Source organism: Hippoglossus hippoglossus, chromosome 6 (assembly GCF_009819705.1).
Source record: "Hippoglossus hippoglossus isolate fHipHip1 chromosome 6, fHipHip1.pri, whole genome shotgun sequence".
Taxonomy (NCBI): domain Eukaryota; kingdom Metazoa; phylum Chordata; class Actinopteri; order Pleuronectiformes; family Pleuronectidae; genus Hippoglossus; species Hippoglossus hippoglossus.
Window position 1 is genome coordinate 6396838 of NC_047156.1, and position 22409 is coordinate 6419246.

A 22409-nucleotide genomic window follows, 5' to 3' on the forward strand; every position below is an offset into this window, starting at 1 on the left:
ATTGATCCAATATGAAAACAAGGAAGTGTGTGTTTCTGGTGACACACGTGACACTTGACTTGCATAATCATCCACATGGACAATAAACACACATTCATGTAGTATGTACGTATATATGTATACACAAAACACGTGCATTTAAAATATATATGTGTGTAGATGGATAGAGATAGAGACGGAGAGATAGATAGATAGATATAAACAGATAGAGATATATAGATTATATATACATGCATGTGTGTATATACTACATTCAGTGTATGATAAATAGATAGATAGTTATATACATAGATTATACATACATGCATATGTGATTTGTGAATATGGGCTATACAAATAAAATTTGATTGATTGATATGTACATATATACTCCATTCAGTGTACAATAGAGATAGAGCGATATAGATATACATGCATATAGACAGACAGACAGACAGACAGACAGATAGATAGATAGATAGATAGATAGATAGATAGATAGATAGATAGATAGATAGATATAGATAGATAGATAGATAGAGACTAAAAATAACTTTCGGTGGACAAACGAGTAAAAGAACAACTGCATTGTTTTATTGCCGTTCTCAGCATACATCCAACACCCCTATGCATTATAGCTACATGAAGCATTTACATTATGAGTCGTGTGTCTGCGGAACAGTTTTTAAAAATTAGGATTCATTTTCTTTACATATTATACAGTTTGCACACATGTTAATAAATATCAATACAATCAAGTTCAAACTCATCACACACCGTCTAAAACAAGAGAAACCCTTAAAATTATGTAACACTTTGTATTTACAGCTCATAGCGAGTCATAAATATAGCCTCTAGTGTTTCTGTGCTGTAAAACAGTGACCACCTGGATTTCTTTACAGTTGTCGACAAGGCTATTAGTTTGACTGCCCTCCAGATAAACCATAACGCTCCTGTCTGATGCCAGGCGCTCATAAAGCTCTCTGCATCTCTTCAGCGCCCCATTTCAAATCCTCTTATTTGTTTGCTCGGGGACCTGCTGCTGTAATAAAAGTTTTTTAAAAGAAGTAAAAAAAAAAAGAAAATTCTCGAGTTCCAGTGGGATGCACCGATGTGACTACCTCAAAAATAACTCAGAAAATAATAAAACATAAATTAAATATAGAGAATGATAATGAAAAAAAAAAAAGGCATCTTGTTCAAGGGTAAAGGATTAACACTGCCATATAGTGATCCAAGTGTTGTCTAGTGTGTGTGTGTTTGTGTGTGGGTGTGTGTGTACGCTCCTGTTGTGTTGATGTTGCATATTCAAACAACAGAGACAGTCCTGTGGCACAAAATGAGTAATGTGAGCTACAATAATCTCCCATTAAACAAAAGTGAAATCAGATTCATGAATGAGGACGACAACATCACAGTGAGAACAGGTGGGAGAAACTCATTTCAACCTGAAGACAGTTTTGTTCTCTACAAGATGAATCCTTTAGTTTGCCAATGCAGGAAACATAAAAATTCCCAAAACGAACATGGATGAGTATTTGTAAACGTTAACGGATCGGTGTGATGCACAGTGAACGGCTTCTCACAGAGAGGCCCGTCACAGTCCAGTCACGTGTCGTGCTTGAATGTTCATAGAAAGTACAAGTCCGTATTGTATGTGTAGCTATTAGAGACGGTGTGAGGATCCTCTATGTTCCTACAACCTTCATTCCTGACATGCAGTGGCTGACGGGGGCCTGGGAGTCGTGCACAAGTGCAAGATAATGAAATTCTGGGCACTCTCCTGTTAATGTACATTTAAAAAAAAGGAAAGAATCTTTATCTGTTAAAAGCAAACAAACAAAAATTCATAAATATATAAAAACATGGCCATGTTGAATGGGCTCTGTGTGTCGACTCACTAAACGCTGTGGGGGGAAGAAAAGAGAAACATGGTGTCTGTGGTTCATTAGGGTGCAGCAGTCAGTTTGTCACTGGATGGAAAGGCAGCTTCAGCAGAGGATGTCCTTCCTACAGTCAGACTGAGCATTTATAGACACACACACACACACACACACTCACACACACACACTCACGCGTCTGTAGCGAGAGCAGAGAACACCTTCATCTGCTGAAAACGTGACTTGCTCTACACGGCTGTACACAGAAAACACAACTCTTTACAGTTCCTTTAACATCAGCAGGACCAAACTGCACTCTTCCCTTTAGATAATCGAGAATGAAACAAGTCTTTAAACATTCTCCCAAAGCGCGCCCCCCCCCGCCCCTACGCTTGAGAGGATCCACTTCAAGGCTGTGATGATAAAGTTGTGGGAAAAAAAAACTTGCCTCTCTCCCTTACGGAGGGAGAGAGCGCAAGCAAAAACTGCAGAGTGAATAACTGGGGCTGCCTTTGGGCCGTGGATATGTAAACGTGACAGACTGCTTCAATGTCAGCGGCAGCCATAGTGTTTCTGTGTGTTGTGTCGGGTATAATCTTTACACATTCACTGCTGCAGGTGTGATAGTTTGACACCGACTGCCTGTGTCATGATTTTTGGCAGACGTGTCCGATCAAAGATGATGCGTGCGAGGCTGAGAACGCCAATCGTTCTTTCTCTGAACCCCCGATGAGAAGGTTATGTCACTGTTCTCAGGCCCAGTTGAGGTTGAAGCCTTTGGAGAGCATGACGGACTCCAGGTCCTTGTCTTCTTCTTTCTCCCGAAGCCTCTGCTCCTCCAGGAGGGCCACCAGGGCGTCCCGCTGCTCCACCACCTCCAGCATCTCGTTCAGGATCTGCTTCTCCTGAGCGAGCTCCTTTTCTGTCTTCAGGTGGTCTGAGAGAGACAGAGACAAACGAGGCATTTAAGGGGGAATAGATCAAAAGCAGAATAAACTTGTATTAATACAGTCAGGACTTTCAGACCTATGGTAAAGGGCTGTTAGTTAAGGTGCCTCTTAGAGTACAGCTCAGGCCACAGTTTTGTATCCACACTCTAGGGCCCATTTTTGGGTAATTTACAGGTGCGTCATATTAATTTGGGAGTCCACCAGAATAGCCTTAAATGCTGTAAATATGCATTTATGTCTTATACCATGCACTGCAGCACTACTCAGCCACTGTTGCCTCCCAAAAGGCCCAGTCTGCCCTGATCAGTCAACAAGCCCATTAACCAGAGACGTCCTGATCAGCTGTAAACACCACTGTAGCCATGGTAACAGGCGTGTTGTTTTTTTCCCGTACCAATTAAAGTCAAACTAGCCAGACGATGGGCATGTCAGGTCACATACAAACAAGGCATTTAATCTAATCATCAGTCTTGTGTTTACCTTCCACAGCCATCCGCTCCCTGAGTTCTTGCTGCAGTCGGCTCTGTCGATCCTCCAGCTCCAGCTCTCTGGCACTGGGGGACAGAAACAAAGTTTGGACAAGCTGAGTTTGTCTCACTGATCAATTACAGCCTTCAACATTTATATTTGTGGCCTTTGTCTTCATTTATCTGTGCAGCCATTTGTTTCAATGACTGGTTGTTCTGAAAAAGCGGAAATTTATTTGAAGCTTTCAAATGAGATAAGACTGAGTTACTTAATAACCTGTCATGAGGTTATAAAAGGAGTTTCTCTAAATGGACTGCAAACGTGACCTCATATCATTTCATCATGTTGTGAAATGACCACGACTTTACAAGGGTTTACAACCTTTTTAAACCTATGATATAATGTTAATACTCATCATAAAATAAGAAAGCAGTAAATCAGTATGCTTACATCACGAGCGGATTCTGTATAAGACGATATTGCCATTTAATTAATAATTGAATCTGGTTTTATTACCTTCATATTAAATTATTACATCATCGTCAATGTCTCGCATTAGCAGGTTTGTGAGTTGGGCCGGATCCAGAGATTTAAATGCTGGTTGTTGATCTGATCGTCATAAACTTTACTCTCCACAATAAGATGATACCAGACAACTTTAGTGAGAACTCAACACCAGGTAAAACGTTCCACTTGTGTTGCACAGAGGATCAAATCAACCTCAAAACTAAACTCAGCTGCACAATGAGAACAAGCTACAATAACTGGGCAACTACTTATAATACATGCCACAATGGCAGTTTTTCATCTAGTAGCACTATGATGCTAACACTGCCCCCCCCCCCGCCCCGCCCCTGGGGTTTTGACTCATAATCATATACAGTATATGGGTGATGCAATTAACTCCCAGCCAATGGTTTCACAGTATACCACTGATCCACAGGTTCGACTCCTGCTCCAGAGTTTTTGTGATAGTAATAATGAATGTATGTTAATTGGAAAATATAACTTTGGCAGCTTTATCAACCTAATTCGGACAAAGAGCAGCTGAGGGTGATGAATTACATTTATCGATTCATAGGCATTTTAATACATATTGAAAAGTGTTAATATAACTACAAAAATGAAATGTGATAAATGATTAAGGAATCAGTTCCCCACTTAGCTTCTCCATCCAAACAATCAAGCAATGTACTTACAATATCATGAGTTCTGACTCATAGCGGACGAGGGCGTTTTTCTCCTGCACCAGCTTGAACCACTCTTGCATTAGTTTGGGATCGTCCTTCTTGCCCATGCCTGGAGGAAGAGAGGGAGGCACAGAGCGGGGGTGAGGAAACCGAGCTGGGAGACACTGACACTGATGTCACACAGACAAGGACCGACACAGGCAGTGTGATGACAGCCAAGCCATGATGTCCTCGCTGAGCGATGGTGAGGTGGAGGAATGGACTCGACACCGACGTGGTCAGTTGCCCGACATACTTAAAGATGTCGCGCAGAAGACGGCGTGGAGTTACTCAGTTATTCAACTGTGTTAAGTGCGCAAACACACACGCACACACAAACACACACACACAAACAATACCTGTTGTTGCAAAGTAGAAGGGTTTGTGTTACCCAGTTTGGACATTGTGTCAGAAATAGCTGCTCGTTGGGAGCAACTACCTCCTCCTATTAGGTTTTATCCAGCGGGTAAGTAGTAAAAAAACAAACAAACACACCAATCAAAATCCAAGTCATTACAGAGAAGTGAACCCAAGGACCGATAAAGATTCTCCCTCCTCCCCTGCCCAGCAGAAGTAAAATCCCTTTAGATGCCATTCATGCCGAGCGGCTTGTGGAAATGAGGGAAAAAGAAAAAGATTCATTCTGCTGCTTTTACATATTTAATTACAAGTTCATGGGATGACTTGTCATTGAGACCAATAGCGGAGCTCGCACTCCTCTATTAAGTCTGCCTCGGGGACACGCGTGTTCGGCGCTCCGGGCTTCATGCACTGCAGCTTTTTCGTAATCAGCACAAGTCAGTCAGAGCACGGAGCAGCCGCACCGCTCCTCTGCAGTGCCACTGCACCGTATGCAGAGGAGAGCCGTCTATGTGGCATGCTTAGAGAGAGGTCTGCTGCTGGGGGGGGGGGGATGCATACGTTCATTTATCTGACTGCAGCAGGTGGAGCCAAGCAGTTTCAATGAGACACCGAGAGGCAAGAACCTCAATGCAGCGTGACATACTTAGCTGGGGAAGAGGAGGCTCTTGCAAAACGAAAAGGAAAAACATTGTACACACATAAATTGCATGGCTGTGGTCTCGGGGGCTGGCTCTCACTAATTAACAGACAAGGGACAGAGAGAGAAAGAGAGAGAGAGAGAGGCAGAGATGGAGAAAAGCTGCTCAGACTGGTGAGGGGAGGGGAGACAAAGGAGGGATTTACAAAAGCACAGGTGAGTTTCTAAACATATCCTACAATGGTTTTTCTTTCTTTCTTTCTCTCTCTCCACTATTTCAACCTGTTCCACCACCACCAAGCTTCTGCTCAAGACTCCAAACACAAAGGAGAAGAAGAGCCACCGGCCCAAAAAATTAAAACTGTAATAAAGGAACAAAATCCAGCTCACACACCCAAAAACAAGAGAACGTACCTAGAGCACTTTCCACAGATTAGAAGCTCAGGCCAAATTTCCAGTGTTAGATACAAGGAACAACCCAGACGACCCGAGACTATAATATTTAAACAAATCCTCACACCATGCAAGTTTCTCAAGCGTTTAATTATCATTTCCTAAATGTATGACACTTACTTTACTCCTCATTTAAGGCATAAGGAGGAAAACTCTTAAAATCAACTAAAAAGTCATACTGCAAAGTAATTAATTTAATTTTAGCCAAACAGAAAACATGCTGTAGATTACACACACACGGCAGCAGAGTAGTTTCCCCTTTAATTGACTGCAGTGTCTAAAACACTGAGAATATCAGTTTGCATTACAACTACGAAATACAATATGACGTTCAGTTTGAATTCACATGTGGTTACAGGCTAGAATTTACCAGCTTCCAACGCTTGCAACCTGCAGCACTAATTTGAAATTTTCAACTTGGAGAGGTTTCTTCTTTTCCTATCAAGTCTTTTGAATAATGTTGCCTTAAACGTCATCATTAACATAAACCGCATTGACACGCTTTGATCACAAAGCTACGTGCAAATAAAAACTGAAAACCTTCCACATCCAGTCGAGTCGCAATTAACTCGGATGGCATTTGGTTCCAACAGGCGTCACTTATCAGACACCGCACTGAACCCAGTGGCCTGTCGATGTCAACGTGTCAATCACACGGCTTGGAGGAGAGGAGTGTGATTGACGGTAATAGGGCGTTCGTGTCTGGCGTTGGCTGACTCATTTTCTAATAGTAGAAAAGGTGCCTCTAATGATTCTAGCTCACACTGTTTAGCAGTTTGAAGGCAAACTGCCGAAGTCAAGGGTCAGGTCAGAGTCTAATTATGGCATTGTAAAAGTTACATGACCTTTAATCTCTATTAACAAATTCTGCTCCTGAATATATAGACTCTGTAGGCGAGGGACAAGACTTCTGGTCACTGTTTCTAGTTTGAGCAATCACATCTGAGCAGGTTGCACGTGTGGAGAGCAAAAGAGGATCGAGGACCGAACTGCATCAGCAACCGGCTTTTTAATTTATCTGCACTCGTGTAGAAATATCTGTTAGAGATCAGCAATAAATGTCGACTGGACCTAGAATACAGAAGATAAGATTTATGTTTATGTTTTTTGTGGAGAAACACTCATTTATGATAAAAGAAACTGGTTGGACACCTAAAAACAAAACTTAATTTAATGTAGCGGACTAAATTGTGATAAAAATGTAAATTTCCAGCTTTTTCCTCATGATAAATGTCTCAAGATTCTGGGGAAATCTACTGAGCCTGATCACACACAAATGCTGAGAACAGGAGGGGGAGGAGGAGGAGTGTCGGGGGAGGAGAGGGGAAAGGGGAGGGTAACCCGGTTCCGTAGGTCCTTTGCGGTTGCCATGGTAACCTGCCACAACCGTCAGCGGAGGCGGCGAGGGTTACGTTACCTTCAGGGGAACAGCAGGGGCAGAAGGAGAGAGGTCTTCGGCGTGGCATCCCCACAAAGGGCTCAACTTCCACAAGACAAGAAGGGAAAGAGTGTGAGGGAGCGATGCAGGAGGAATGTGTTGGTGGACAGGGGAGAGAGGAAGAGAGAGATGGAGTGAAAGAAAGAGCGGTGGAAATAATGCAGGAGGTTCATGGAGAAAGGATGGAGGATGCGAGGGAGGAGGAGGAGGAGAAGAGGTGAAGGGCAAGGTGGGTACAGGGGGGGGGGAAAGAAAGAACATTGAGGAGAAAATCAAAAGAGGGCAGGAGCGCTGTGATAGGGAGAAGACAAATTACCTAGAGAGAGGAGGTGGGAGAGATCATCTGTGTGGTGTGAGGGATGAAAAAACAAGGGGTAAAAATAGATAACAAGAGAAGACAGAAAACCTGGAGCACGGAAAGGGAAAAACAAGGCTCCCGTTTGATCTCGCTGCTGCACGTCTTCACATAATCCTCATTTAAGACAACAGCAACCCTCGGTCTGATGTGTTTGCATTTATTTTCCAAGTGTTTACCTCGGCTCAGAAAGAAGTTTCATCTCATTTTAGGAGCCATTAACTGATCAGCAAGTGGGTTCGTCTCTCGTCACAGACACGGATGATTGATTCGTCTTTAAAGAAGCTTCAGCCTCTGCTTGTAAACACGACTCCAACATGTTTAGACCAGCTGGCTCAAGTTTGTTCCAGTGGGGTGACTTTTTAAAAGTAAAGCTCCAGCTAATATGCAAATTAGGACTTTTTTCTTATTTGCAAGAGCAAAACAGATTATACCCAAATTGTGAGATCATAAAATGGTGGGTGATGAAGGATAAATTACTTAAATAGGGGGGAAAGAGTTTCGGGCGGAATATAGAGACACATAAGGGGAAACAGACCTTTTATAGATACAAACAAATAGAGTATGAATCATTACATGACACAAATAGGAGATGGACACAATGTTCTTAAGTAAATACTGGAGAGTTGCTACAAGGGACTATCACAGAGAAGGAAAAAAAAGGAAAACTGCACTTTGGAATATCTGTTTTGGACGGATCTGAGTTGTCGTAACTTTTATGGCTCCAGCAAATCATGCAGATACGGTTATGAACTGCATCGTTACCACCCGACGCTCAATAAATTCCTAACTGTATGATATTCATTCAAGTGGAGGATGAAAATTAAAAGGAAAAATCACATAAAACTTTTCAACCTAAGAGTACAGATAACCCACTCCTGGCTTTAGTTTTTGGTGCCCCCTGCAGGGCTCAAGTGCAACCGTGCACCCGGGAATCTGGTATTCAGTGAGGATGCTACAGTTCCTCATCCCATGATAAAGCAAGAAGCAGACGTGACAGCATTCAGTTTATTCAGTTTGGATTTGAGCTGGCGACACCCCGTGCCCCTGGTAAGTCACTTAGGTTTTTTATGCAGGTCCAGCACATCTTGAAAACTCCACACAATCTCATGTCTAGACCAGCAGGACAAAAACCACAGAGAAACACAGGCCCTGCTCGAATATGTTAAAACGCTCCCTTTCCTCCCGCCTGTTTGTAAGCAGAGAGCAGACACAGCTTTCCAACAAAGCCGGCTGACTTCAACAGCAGAGGAGGAGGAAAAGATAGTTCCACTCATATTCAGATAAGGTCAGAGTCTACGAGATAACAACAGATAGCACAGGACGGCTGACCCAGACAACGGCGGGTGCTGTTTCTGCTGACTAATCACAGTTTGGACAAAAGGTCAAGGGATTGTCTATTAGTACATACTACACACACACACACACCCACACACACATACACTGTCAGGAGGTAATGCAACTGAGCAGGTATGAGAAAGTCAGGGGACAACAGAACAGAACGGCACGAGCACAGAGGAATGAGGGGGAAGCTACGAGCCAGGCCAGCAGGTTTAGTACGAGTCAGTCCAGAGCAGGTTAGACAATACTTTCACAGAAGAGAGTGAGGGTGAAGGGTTTTCTGTGTCTGTACATGTGTATGTAATAAGTGAACATGTCCATCTCTTAATAATGTTTTTTCATGATAATTTCATAATGCACATGGTAGTTACCACTGCAGAGGACACAAGTGCATTCATTCATATTCAGCCACAAAATAATATACATTCACTGCTCTAGTTCATGATGCAGTAGCAGGTATCTCACACTGACCTCAAATAAACCAAAGGTCTTTGTTGACCCAGGAGGAAAAGCTTCTCTGCAACAATGGAGCCTTAATTTATGCCACAGAGAAATATGATACACCGAGCTTTGGATACCTGGGATATTTATATAAATAAGCCAGAGATCTTTAATAAATACATATAGTCATAACTTCTTTGAGCAGGTGAAACTTGTTGCAGATCTGGATAATAATCTGAATTTTGTGAATTTAAATAGGTATTTTTAGGGGGTTGATCCTTATTCAGTTACCGTACGATAACAAATATTCCTAACAAATATATGCATTTATGTTTACAGTTTGCAGTTTGCAGAAAACTTCTGTGTACATGGTTTATGTATCTGATCTCAGTACACGTATCTGCTATATGGTGATAAAAACAGCCTTGGAGGAGGAATGAGCTCTTCTAGTTTTTGTTTATTATATTTTGGTTAAAAACTTATAATATGCATATGCAAAGTATTCTTTATGCATTTTTAAAAGATGAGCATGTTTTATATGTGGTATGAATTTTAATGGTAAACGCTGTCAGTGGCGTGGTCCTCAGCACATGCATCGTTATCACTGAACTGCTGTTTGCATTTCTGTCTCTGCAAAATGTCGCAGTTTGTCTCCCGGCCGCAGCCTCTGATTGTAAAGTCTGCTCGCTGCGGCACGACAAATAAAGGTTACTCATTAATTCAGTCATTCATCATTCATAAGTTTATAGAGATCAAAGATGATCTTAAGAGGACAGCACAAGGCCAAGTGTCTGATCTCCGTTTGATGTAAAGAGTGTCTGAACTAAAAAACCCAGTGAGGGGATGGGGGGGGACGGTGGAGGGGGAGTAAGGAGGGAGGGGGAGTAAGGAGGGAGGGGGGGGGGGGGGGGGGGGGGGGGGAGCAGAAAGTATTGCAATGAGGCTACAAGCCGGCCAGCCAGCGAAGGCAGATATGAGGGGTACAAAGCTCAGGTAGTAACACAAGGGGGGGAAGGACAGATCGGGTTAGCCATTAGGTTAGAGTCAAAGCGACAGATTTGAAATACATACCGCCCAGATGCAAGTCCAGGATTTCACTGTAATTAGAATCTCCCCAATAGTCTACAATGACAGGGATATATTAGAGATAGGAGTTATTTTACACAGCCCCAAACCGGGCACACAAACCAGCAAATCATGCAACACGCAGACACACATACGCACACACTGCAGCATCACTCAAAACAAAGAGAGTCCATCAGTACTCACCACAGTGCATAATGTGGTTTGTGCAATGTTACAATACATGACATTTCCCAAAACAAACGAATAGCCAACCGCTTCATAGATTTGTTGTCTTGCTGTGCACTGGCTCACTCTGCTTGATTTCACACAGTTAACGGTCGTGCGTCGACAAAAAGAGGCAAATGTTGTTTGCGTTTGTTACACAAGTTTGGTTTGACAATGTTGTCGTACGCTCAAATGACGAGGGAAGATTTAATTTCCAGTTGTCGACAATCCAATCCATGTGCGACAGTGTTTGACCACAATAACACGATGATTTAAGTTAGTCAAGTTACTTCTGACTGGAAGAGCAGCTGAGTGTCGAGCGAGACCTTTGCGTGCGGGGAAACAAGTGCGGCTTGTGCTCACTCACCATGATAAAAACATAAAAATAAAAAAAGATAACAGATGAGACCTCAGCAAATATCTGTATCAAGTCACTCAGCCACGGCAAATAATTCAGGAAAATATCCCGATAAGGAAGATGTGAGCTTGCAAAACCAATTTAAATTTGATTTCTTACGTTCTGATTAGATTTATGAAATAACGCGGCGTGATCTGAGTCTTGATCAGAGTACGGGAGCTCTCCTCATTGAGAGGCAGCGAGCACGACGAAATGCATCCAGGATGAGCAAACACACACGCGCACACACAAATCTATGTCGGGGGGGGGACACACATTCTCCCGATTGGCATGCAGCTCGGACTGACTGACTGATGGCGGACATGTCATGGACAAACAGAGATCAACATGTTCGGAGATGGAAGAACTGTTGCAGAGTGCCACCACAGATGGAGCCCAAATAACAGTGTCACATGTCATTGATTACAAAAGAGAAAAGAAAAACTACAGTAAGTCTAATACCTGATCTTCTTTTGTGCTGTTTGGGTAATGTATAAGTACCTTTATACAATCCTTTAAAAGAGTAGAGTAGTAAACAAGTTAAGACATACTCAAAACATTTGATTGTAGAAAGTTGCTCAATTTAAAAAGGAACGTTCCGTGCATCTACGTCAACTTGCGTGATGAAAAACGATTTTTGTTTCATTCTGTTACATCAAATAAATTAGGCAGGAATACGCTGTCAGCACTTCAGAGAATAACCTCAGCACCTCGCTCGCATACAGAGCTCACATCACTTAAATAACGTGTTATTGCTACTGAGCACCACTCATGCTTCACACGCTTAGAAAACTAGCAAATAATGAACCGTGCTGCTCGCTGTTGAATAATGTAGTCTTCATCTCGGAGGTATATTGTCTGTGATAGTCCCTTGTCAAGAGCAATTTGGGTTTGTTACTTTGAAGGAGCAAACGTGTGTTTCTGCACAGAATTCTACGAGTAAACCGAGTGGAGGGATTTGAACACAGTCTCAAGCTGCTTTCAGACGAGCACTAAGCTCCGGACATTTCCTGGAGCCCTTGTCAGAATAAAGCAGGGAAATATCCGGAAGCGACAGGGCGTATTGATGACATTTCTAACACAGGACGGACGAGAGTATCTTACAATGAAAAAGATGAGTCTTACACGAAGACGATGTGAACAAAGACGTCAACGTGGAAAGACAATGAGATTTGAGAGTTTTTGGCGATGAGGGCTGAAACTGAAAATGTTCCTCTTGTTCTCAACGCGTCTGACAATCAGACAATCTCCTGCTGCGATATTCTTTTCCTGGAAATCACTTCTTCCTCGCCGTTCGAAGAACAGCAGTTGTGCCGTACTTCCACTGACAAGTACCGTTTTAGGAGCGGCAAAGAAGAAGACATTTCTGATAGTGCAGCGTTAACCAGAGCTAGCTTTACGATATTCGCAATATTTTACGTTTGAAAGTCCCACGAGTGAAATGGCGAAGTTCGGTTTTGAGGGGTCACGCTAGCCAATAACAACACCAAAAATCTCATAAAGCATCGCAACAATAACTTTCACACAGGGTTAAACTAATAAAACACATTATTTAAGCTACTATTCTTTTTAACTTGTGTGTTGAATCATTACAAGTCTCGGTGTCAGAATCATATCGGAAGGTCACATTGGTATCTGAACATCTCCAGGGTGTTAAACTCTAAACTCGAAGTGTAAGTAAGAAGTTGTTACCTGCTTCTCCTCTCAGAGCTTTCTCCACAGCGACGCCCCTCTCCTCCAGCTGCCTCTGCTTCTCCTCCACCTGCTCCAACTGCCTCTGGATAATCTGCAGGAGACAAGTCGGCCAGGGTCACATTGTTATTAATGAAATGCACATAAGCATAAACACACAGTGGCACGAGTGCTTTATAAAACAACTCAAGTTCTCGCACACGGGCACAAAGAACAATAACATCCACCGCTAATTACAACTAATTTGGCCCAAAACCTGCAACAGGGGGCAGCAGCGGAGGGTACCTCTCCACTGACGCCACAGTTTACGCTCATTAAAAATAAATGTCTCGAGGTGCAATGGGAGTACGGCTAATTAGAACTGTATTGATGTCTTCAAGTAAATGAACCTGCTCTGATTGGCATTTAAAACACAACTTCATGACTTTCACCAAAAAACAATTTGTTCCACAACACACTCTCACTTGTTATTGGCAGTGGCAAGGTAAACGAGGCGGTAATGGGGGGGGGGGGTTTGCAGCCTCTTGAGACTTTTGAGTTTGTTGAACTAACCCCGTACTCTGCATCGTTGAAGCAGAATTCAAACTAGAGACTGAGACCATAAACGTAGAGCCAGTGGAGTCGGCCCCTGCTGGTCATTCCAAAGAATACAGGTTTCAGGCACTTCCTCGTTGGCTTCACTTTTCGGACCCAGAGTCTACGTCCATTTCTATACACAGCCAATGGTGTTAAACTTTGATTGCCATGTACAAGTAGTGCACAGGGGCAGTTTAAAACTCAAACACTCAAATAATCAAAAGTAGTTTTCTAATGGTGGTACTTTTGCGTTAAGTATCTACTATAAAAACGCAGAGCAGAGTTAGACAATGATAAAATACAACTATGATCCCTTGAAGTGACACAGACATTTATAAAGCAATTAATAACATTTTAGAATAATTCAATATAATTATGATGATGAATTACCACAGCCTCTGTCCCGCTGCTGGTGCCATTAGTTACTGACTGTCAGAAGTAATATAATAACAGTGTAATTAATGACAATGGTGTCTGGATGGTGTGTGTGACCCGAGTGAAAAACACTTAGATCGGGGTAGAATTAGGTTTTTTTGTAAATTCAGCTTATAGAGACCCCCTCTGGTGAAAAGGGGGAGTTGCATTTTGTGGTTGTAGCGCCCGCACTGTACTTTGATAGATTATACTTGGTATAAACGGTGGACAGAGATATGTTTAAAAATGAGCACACGTTTGAAAACTAGTTTCCTCCCGAGTGTTCCATCCTCAGTCAGAGCTCCACTTTATCAGAGCTACGCAGCAACAGGAGCTGAATAAGAAGCAGTTTGGCTTCTGTAAATAGCTGCGAAAAAGGAAGCAAGATTCAGGCCCGGCAGACCGCAGCTCCGGGGGAAAGAGCTGAGTCAGTGGACTGGAAGCCTGACTACAGAGTTACAACATCAATCACCGTGCATTTCCTGAGCAAAAGGATGAATTCGGCCTCATCCTGAGAGGGTTGAGACACATTACACTGACCATACGGTGGTGAAAGAGAAAGCAGACTACTGAGTAACAGTGGCAGCAGTAATAACATTATCCAGAGGTCCACGTTGAATGGGAAAGTACGCTCAGACTTTTTAAACCTCACTTCCACACACATCTGTATGTAATCTCTAACATATTCTGCATGTGAATCTGCAGACTCTGTAGACACGGAACAGGATTTTGAGGCTGGAAGGTTTTTGTTTCTCGTTAGACCAATCACGCTTGAGCAGGCTTTGGTCGCCCGCAGGTAAAAAACTGCGCGGCGAGCGAAAGAGGTGGAACACATTAATTAAAATGAGTCAGCGCTCGGCTTTTTAGTTTATCTGCCTTCATATGCAGATAACTCTTAATAGAAATGAACCAAAATGTCATGTGGACCTAAAACACCTATGAAAAGTATCGATGTTATTGTTTTGGGCGGAAAAATAAACTGTAATAGACTGTAATAGAGCCTCGGCATAAATATCTGCTGTCTCTACCAAAAGCCATTGCCCCCCAGAGGCTAATTCATCATCAGTAGCCGATGGGCTCCGAGATTTCTCTATATAAAACCCATTCAATATGCATAACACAACAACCTCTACCTCTGTGGAGTATAATTAAAAATAAATAAATCCTTTTTTTCCCCTGAATGATGACATTAAATAAGTTATAATTGTAAACAAACAGTATCTGTGTCTCGTCAGGAAACAACTCAGCTTGTCTGCCGGGTCTATGGTAGTTAGTGGAGAGCTGTGATTGGTCGGTTACCTGGGCTCTGTGCAGCCGCTTGAGCTCCTCCTGCTTGGCTTGTCGCCGCGCAGCTTTCTGGACTCTCCGCGTCAGCTTGGCGTTCAGCTCTTCCTCCGTGTAGGTTTTCTGGTAGAAGGACAAAAACGCGGATTAAAAGAGGTCTCATTCGCAGGCTGCCGATCTGTTAGGTTGGCTCCAGACAGAGGGCCCTGGCCCTTCAGGGAAGAAACAACTGAGCGGGAGAGAAGAGGAGAGGAGAGGAGGGGGAAACTCAGACTGGATCTTCTAGTGGATCAATATCAACAATATATTCTTGCTTCACTACTTCACATCTACACACTTATCTAGGACAATGAATTATAATCTCAAGGTACAGGAACATAAATATCTTAGAGTAACTGTATAAGCCTTCTTAACTTTATGAAACCTTTCCTTATAATAAACAAAACAGGAAGCGAACAAGCAGGGACGTTCCCCCCGTTAGCCAACATGTGAGCAAATGAAAAGCTGGCGTAAGGAGAAGGACAGAGCAGCTCTGAGGAAAACGTGTGGACGTTATTCCAGGAGCCAGACTGGAGTAAAAAAAACAGCGTCACAGTGACAGAAGTTAATATCGTACCAGCCCCTGAAATCAAGAGATGCAGAAGCATCATTGTGACCAGAAAGGTGAGCGCGAAAAGTCATGTTTGAACAGAGCGGATATCCAGCGAGTGAGTGAGTGGGCGAATGAGTGGGTGGGCGGGTGCCACGCTCCGACTTGTCGCATGCATCCAGAGGGGGACAGTTAGCTGGAGGCCAGACGCACATGAGGTGTTATGGTTGTAAACTGGCACATGCGCAGGGACAGGGGTGGGTGGGGGGTGGGGGGGTAGGTGGGAGTGAGTGAGTGGATTATGAACATATGTAATACTACCTTCGTGGCGTACGATCTCTTGAACGCCAGCGCGTGAGGAACATAAACAGACTTGAGGGGGAGGAGGAGACAAAACATAAAAAAGGGGGGAGGAAACAAACATGATACAGGTGATATGATTAAATGGGTTAATGATTATGTTAAAATTGGTCAAAATAAAATGAATAAATGAATAAAAGTAATTAAATTCAACAGGTACGATCAAACCAGGCAATGTTAATACCCCACATGAAAACAAAATACATTAAGTGACAAGGTGCACAGGGATATTTTCACACATCTATGTTAATTAGAATTAGAAACAAAAACTAAAATCATATAATAATCACTCATGTGAAACAGACAAACACATTTGAAGACCCAAGGATTAAAGAAACCCATCTTCCCATAGAGTGGTGAGAGAGGTCCGTTTATGATCCCTGTGGGAAAATACATCTATCACATCTACTACACTCACACATCTGGAAAACTAGTAACACAACAACAGAGACGAGTCTACACAACTCCTGTGGGCTCTCGTTGAACTACACACGGCCTGACAGGCATGAAACACCTTTTATCTCCCATTACTGAAGTCGTACAACGTACAAATTCCGACGATATTTATAAAGAGTGAGAGGAAAATGTGCATTCCTCAAATGTCGTGAAAAATGAAGAAAAAATCGTAAACTGGCAGAGTTTTTCTTTTTCTTTAAAAAAAAACAAAACAAAATGTGTTGACAATGGTTAATGGATTCATGCCTCTGGGCCTGAAGTTGACTGTATCTATCTAAACCACCAGATACACAAACACACACACACACACACAGACTGAGCGGAGTGGAGACAATTATTTTGAATTTCAGCCATAAACATAATGAATGCAAATTAATTTTAAAAAGAAGCTCATATTATAGAAATGTGGGGTTTTATTTGCAAAATTTCTGCACAGTTCCTGGTGAGATTTAAGCCTCCAGCATATTTAATTAATCCAGTGTTGAAGAATTCACTCATTTAGTCACTTACTAATATACATCATTGTGTTGTTTGTGTTGTTGTTTGGTTGTTTGAAGGATTCTGCAAAAAAACTACCGGACAGATTACCACGAAATTTGGTGAAGTTGTGTCAAGAGAGAACTCGTAAAAGTTTGGTGCAGATCCGGATCAGAAGGTGTTTTTTTTCCCACTCTCTTTATCATTGGCCCTGATTTCTGAGATAATAATTCATGGATGTTGATGAAAAACATCAGGATTATTAATTGATATTTATGAGTGTGAGCAATTTGACGAAGATCCAAATAAAAATCCAGATGTAGTGAATTTTATTGTGGTTTCCCAGATAAATGTGTTTTATGATTTTGGGTGAAATTCCAATTCTACTTTAAAAAAGTTTAATTAAATTTAAATTATTTCCAAGTCAGTCTGAGAAGCCAGAGGCAGTTTATGTAAATCTGTCAAAAATTCAAATGTTTATTTGAAATTCCAAATCATCCACCACCACCGCCGCACAATACCTCCTCGTCGTCTTTGTCCTTTTCCCGTTCAACCTCTTTCTCCCGCTCTCTCTCCTTATGCCTCTCTGTCACCCTCTTTTTCTCCTTAAACTCCCTCCTCCTCTCCTTCTCCAGTTTCTCCTCCTTTATCGCCTCCTTGTGAATGTCTGACACTAGGTCAAAGATGTCCATATGCCGCTAGGGGTGGAAGAAAGTATTCAAACGGAAAGTGTTTTTTTCTTTTTAAAGGGAAACAAAACAGACACAGATGCAATGGACTGCGGACACGTCTAAAGTATCTGCAAATGTTATCTCATTCGCCGTTGATTGGAAAGTCAAAAGGGAAAAACCTGCAAAGGATCAACTTCAGGTTTCTTAAATTGGCTCGTGTTGCTGTGCAGGATGAACACATCACCTGCTAGAGACCCATTGCTATTGTGTCCAATTTTCAAAACTTGGAAAAGAAAAGAAACGGCGGCTGTACTGTTGGATTTTGCTGAAAAATGTGATGTGCTGATTCCTCCTTCACTACATCTTACATCGCCGAGATCAAAAACTCCGGCTGATCAAAAGGTTTCCGAGTCTTCCAAGAGACGCTGAGTCACGTCCTTGTCTTAACCGCACCCCAGAGTTTGCTGAGTGTTCCGGTGGCTTCGAGCAGCCGATCGTCAGCAGATGTTTTACTCGTTTAAGCGTCTCATCAGAAATGATCTTGAGTCAACTAAAGCTGACTTTGCGACGCTTAACATGTCAAAATACTTCACAGAGAGGAGACACGGCTGATTACTCACATCTGCCTTTGACTTCTGGGAGGATCTCTCCAGGACGTCGTCACAGGACAGGTCCGAGTCCTCGGAGAAGCTCAAGTTCCTGCGTGATTTCGAATCTGTGACAAAAAGTAAAACACAAATTTAAATGGATTTTGTAATAAATACCTTGTTAAAAAACGATTTTTAGCTCTGGGACACTTCTTTTACCTGATGATCGGCCAGGAGATGAACTTCTCTTCTTCCCAGAGTCCTGAGTGGTGGAGCTGGACGACGGCGTGCTCGGACACGACTTGTCATCCTTCTTCTTCTTGTCCTTCTTGTACCCCGAGAACACGGCCTTCCACAACGACTTGTGTTTGGGCGGCGTCTCATCGGTGGTCGAGAGCCTGCTGCCGTCGTTCTTGGCCTTTTTCTCCTTCTTGTTCTTGCGCGGGGAGAAGAGGGAACTGCGCTTCTTGCTCTTGCTCGTGGCAGAGCCGTCGGACGAAGCCACCGAGCTGTCCAGGCTCTTGTTGCTGCTGAAGAAACGCTCCGGCAGAGTCTCTGCCTTCTTTGACTCCAGAGATTTCACGGCCGATGTCTTAGGCGACACGGCTGATTTTTTACTTTTCCCTACGACATCTGGGGTTACACTCCAGGCCACTTTAGGCTGGGCCCCCTTGTCAACGTCAGACTCTTTCATTTTGTTCAGCTGCTTGGCCATGGCGTCTTTCAGCACCTGGCTCTTTATAGACTTTTCTCTGGCTCTAATCCTCTCTTCGGCGATCTCCTTGGCCTCTGGAGAGAATCGGGTTGCCCTCTGTGTCTGAGGTGCTCCTGGGATATTAGGTTTACCGTTTTCCATCGCTAGAGCCAGATGCAGAGGAGGTTTTTCTCTCTTGCTGGTGGGCGGAGTGTAATACCTGTTCATGCTCGTTTCTGGCGTCCGCTCGTCATACGTGTCCTCCACGTCGTCGGCAAACGGAATCTCCTCCACCTTCTCCACAAACGACTTCCTAGCCTCCACCGGTCGAAGCTTCTTCTTTTCTCTCATAACAACAACCACTGGAGCTGGCTCTGGATCTGCCGGGGGCGATGAGAGTCTCCTGGGCGCAGGCTTTGGCACAGACACAGGGCTCAGCTGGGTTCTCGGTGCAGGAACAGGAGTCTTGGTTTTCGCCGGCTCTTTGGCACGCTCCGGTGGAGGCTTTTCCGTTCCGTTGCTCCAGGACACTTGGTGTTTCTGCTGCCTGAGCACGGCTGGAGACTGATTTGCAGGCACAGGTGGCGGTGGACTGGAGGGCGGGGTGAGCATGGTGGAATCAGACATGTCGCTGTTTGCCGTCTGGCTCGTGGCAAGGCTCCCATTCAACCCCAGGCCGGAGCTGCTGCTGAGGTCCCTCTTATCAGAGCCATTGCTCTTGGGCTCCGCGGGAGCTAGAGGCGTAATGACCTGACCCTCAAGGGTGATGTTGAGTCTGCGAATGACAGCACGACCAACGAGGGCCGGCTTCGGCTCCTCAGACACCTCAGGAGACTGCGTCCTGACCGGTGTGAGTTCCTCTGTTGGAGCATTAACGACACTGTTCTCGAAGATTTTACTACTGCGATCCAGAGGAGTCAGACCAAGGCTTTTTCTTATCTCTGCACTCTTTAACCAAAACTCTTCAATGATATCTGTCTTTTTAGAAGGAGTCTCCTCTGTTGAGGAATCTATGGACCTCGCGGGCTCCGGCGTGCCCTTGTCAGTTTTGTTCATGGGCGTCGAGGTGACTGCGGGGACAGGCTGAGTTCTGACGGGAGAATCTGAGGCGAGTGGCGACGACGGTTCGTGACAAGGCAGCGGCTGGGCGCAGATCGGGGAGAGGGGGTTTCCCGTGAGAGGGCAAATGGAGCGGTGGGGGTAGACAGGAGATTTAGGAGCGCACGTCTCCGGTAGGGGGGTGGGCTGGGAGCAGATCGGTGAGCTGACAGGTGATGTGGCAGGGGATCTGACAGGTGACCTGATTGCTGGGTTGAGCAGGGAGGCGATAGGTGATTTGGTGGGAGAGCTGGGGGGCGACGAGGCAGAGACACTGACAGGAGAAGCAGCAGCAGCAGCGGCAGCAGCAGGAGAAGCGACAGGTGAAGGGAACAGCGGGCTCCTGGCTGCTGGTGAAGGAACTGTCCTCTCAGCCTTCACTTCCTCAGGTATGAACGGATCTGGGAAGAAGCGGCTGCCAGGAGACTTCACGAGAGGAGTCTGGAAAAGAAAATCAGGATTTAGTTGAGGGAGCTATAGTAGAGAGCAGCATTACACAAAGAATACTCAACAGATTTCCATTAAAACTTGGTGTAAGGATGTTTCATGGGTCAGGGGAGAACCTACTCAGGTTTTGTTGTGGATCCCGATCAGGGGGCAGGTCCAGGAATTTTCTTTTTCACTTTCTTTAACAATTTTAGGACAAAATTTGATGCTTTCACCAATTTTCCAGGGAATAAAAATCCAGGCATAATTGGGAGAATGATATTTTTTAAGTGTGTGTAATCTGGTTTAGCTTAACTGAATTTAGGGGGATTGTTTGGCCTTGGCGGAGTTTTTTTTTTGCTCTGAGCATCATTCTAGTCTCACCTGTGTCTCAGGCTGTGGTGATAGCTTGAGAGGGGAAAGGACAACATCTTCTTTCTGCAGTGGGCTGGTGCCTGATGGTTCTAAATGCACAAAAAACAAACATGTAATTCCATGTATTCTTGTGAAATATATAAACAGCATATATATATATATTTGAGTGAGCAATTTTAAGTGACATGTACCAATGCTGGAGGACACTCTCACACTTCCAGGTTTCCTGTCTTCTTCAGGAAGTGCTTCAGCGTTCTCTGAATGGTGCAAACGAGCCTCAGCTTCTGCATCTGAAGGGATGTCCTCTGGAATTAGAATATAACATTTTGAATTATTGCACCGCTTTACAACTTTAAAATTGTATCTCAAAAATAAATGTCACTCTTTACAAATGTGATAATCTCTTTCTTAACCAAAAAGTTATTGTTTGTATGAGTTTGACAGCTCACCCTGATCCATCTCTGTACCGGGCTCCACATCCGGGCTGTCTGCTTCTGCCTCCAGCTCCTCGTCCTCACCGGGCTCTGGTGCAACAAAGAAAATGGCAAGAAATGAGTCTAAAGGGTAAAACATTCTGTCTTCAGTCTTTAAAAGAGTGAGAACATTTTTGCAACTTCCTGACAACCTAAGCGTAAGAATTCAATAAAAACTGACAAGATACATTTTTAACAGTGAGGAAAAAATACTTTAAGGTTGCAAATGAATGTAAAACTAAAATCCATTTATTCAAGGAAAATGTTTTGGCAAAAAAAACATATACCATGAATATGAACATAGGTTGGGCATATAGAAGCATTAGTAAGTAGGTCCATGCAGTTATCCATTTATCAATGAGCAAATGGATGAAGATTTTAACCAAGCAAAAGCAAAACCAACACGTTAATGACGCTGGTTAGGAGACGAGCAGCGTGTAAACAACATTTGTGTTTTAACAACAACTGAAACAGGGAAAAGACAAACACAGCTGGTTCATGCATTTTTTAAATATGTCGCAACGTTAACCATCACTTGTGCTAAATGCACTGAACAGGCCATCGTTCACGTGGGTGCATGAGCACGTAGGGAGAGAATATCTTATTCTGGTCGGTCTAAGCTCAAAGAGATCTTTACCAAGCTTTTAACCCAGAACATAAGTGCTGCTCATGAATCCAAATATGGGTGTAAGGACTCTCATCGCATTCGTTCAAGCTCTCAAAGTTGATAAAGTTCCTCAACAGCCCCAGCCTCCGAACTCTGTGCCAGTACAAGTGCCATTAAGGGGTTAGTCCAAAAATATAACAGGATATTCCAATGAAATACCTCGCATATTACCCATTAGAGCAAGAAAGCCTTGATAGCTCATCGTCTCTGGAATACATCACACTGGAGTACAACACAGTGTGCAAGTGAAGAGAGAATACACGCTCCAGAAGTTGGAAAGGGTAGGATGAGAGGTTGGGTTATTAAAAGGTGAAATACAGATGCTGCTCTGATCCCGACCCTTGAGAGT

General features: G+C 43.5%; 1 protein-coding gene across 4 annotated transcripts in view; it reads right to left on the bottom strand.

The window, feature by feature from the left end:
• Positions 1 to 551: 551 nt before the first annotated feature.
• mical3a (microtubule associated monooxygenase, calponin and LIM domain containing 3a) overlaps positions 552 to 22409 on the bottom strand; it is a 60976-nt gene continuing 39118 nt past the window's right edge. Inside the window, exons 35-49 of one of the 4 annotated variants that reach the window (XM_034588301.1) lie at positions 21370 to 21444; positions 21112 to 21225; positions 20930 to 21009; positions 18547 to 20560; positions 18361 to 18455; positions 17591 to 17767; positions 16098 to 16148; positions 15203 to 15310; positions 12914 to 13007; positions 11684 to 11734; positions 10606 to 10656; positions 7377 to 7442; positions 4477 to 4576; positions 3290 to 3363; positions 552 to 2796 (exon numbers count right to left, since the gene is read on the bottom strand). In XM_034588301.1, coding sequence (XP_034444192.1) covers positions 2612 to 2796; positions 3290 to 3363; positions 4477 to 4576; positions 7377 to 7442; positions 10606 to 10656; positions 11684 to 11734; positions 12914 to 13007; positions 15203 to 15310; positions 16098 to 16148; positions 17591 to 17767; positions 18361 to 18455; positions 18547 to 20560; positions 20930 to 21009; positions 21112 to 21225; positions 21370 to 21444 — 3335 coding nt within the window. In that variant the 3' untranslated portion in view covers positions 552 to 2611. The remainder of the gene's footprint in view (positions 2797 to 3289; positions 3364 to 4476; positions 4577 to 7376; positions 7443 to 10605; positions 10657 to 11683; positions 11735 to 12913; positions 13008 to 15202; positions 15311 to 16097; positions 16149 to 17590; positions 17768 to 18360; positions 18456 to 18546; positions 20561 to 20929; positions 21010 to 21111; positions 21226 to 21369; positions 21445 to 22409) is intronic. The other 3 variants (XM_034588303.1, XM_034588302.1, XM_034588304.1) reach the window with 3 other exon arrangements.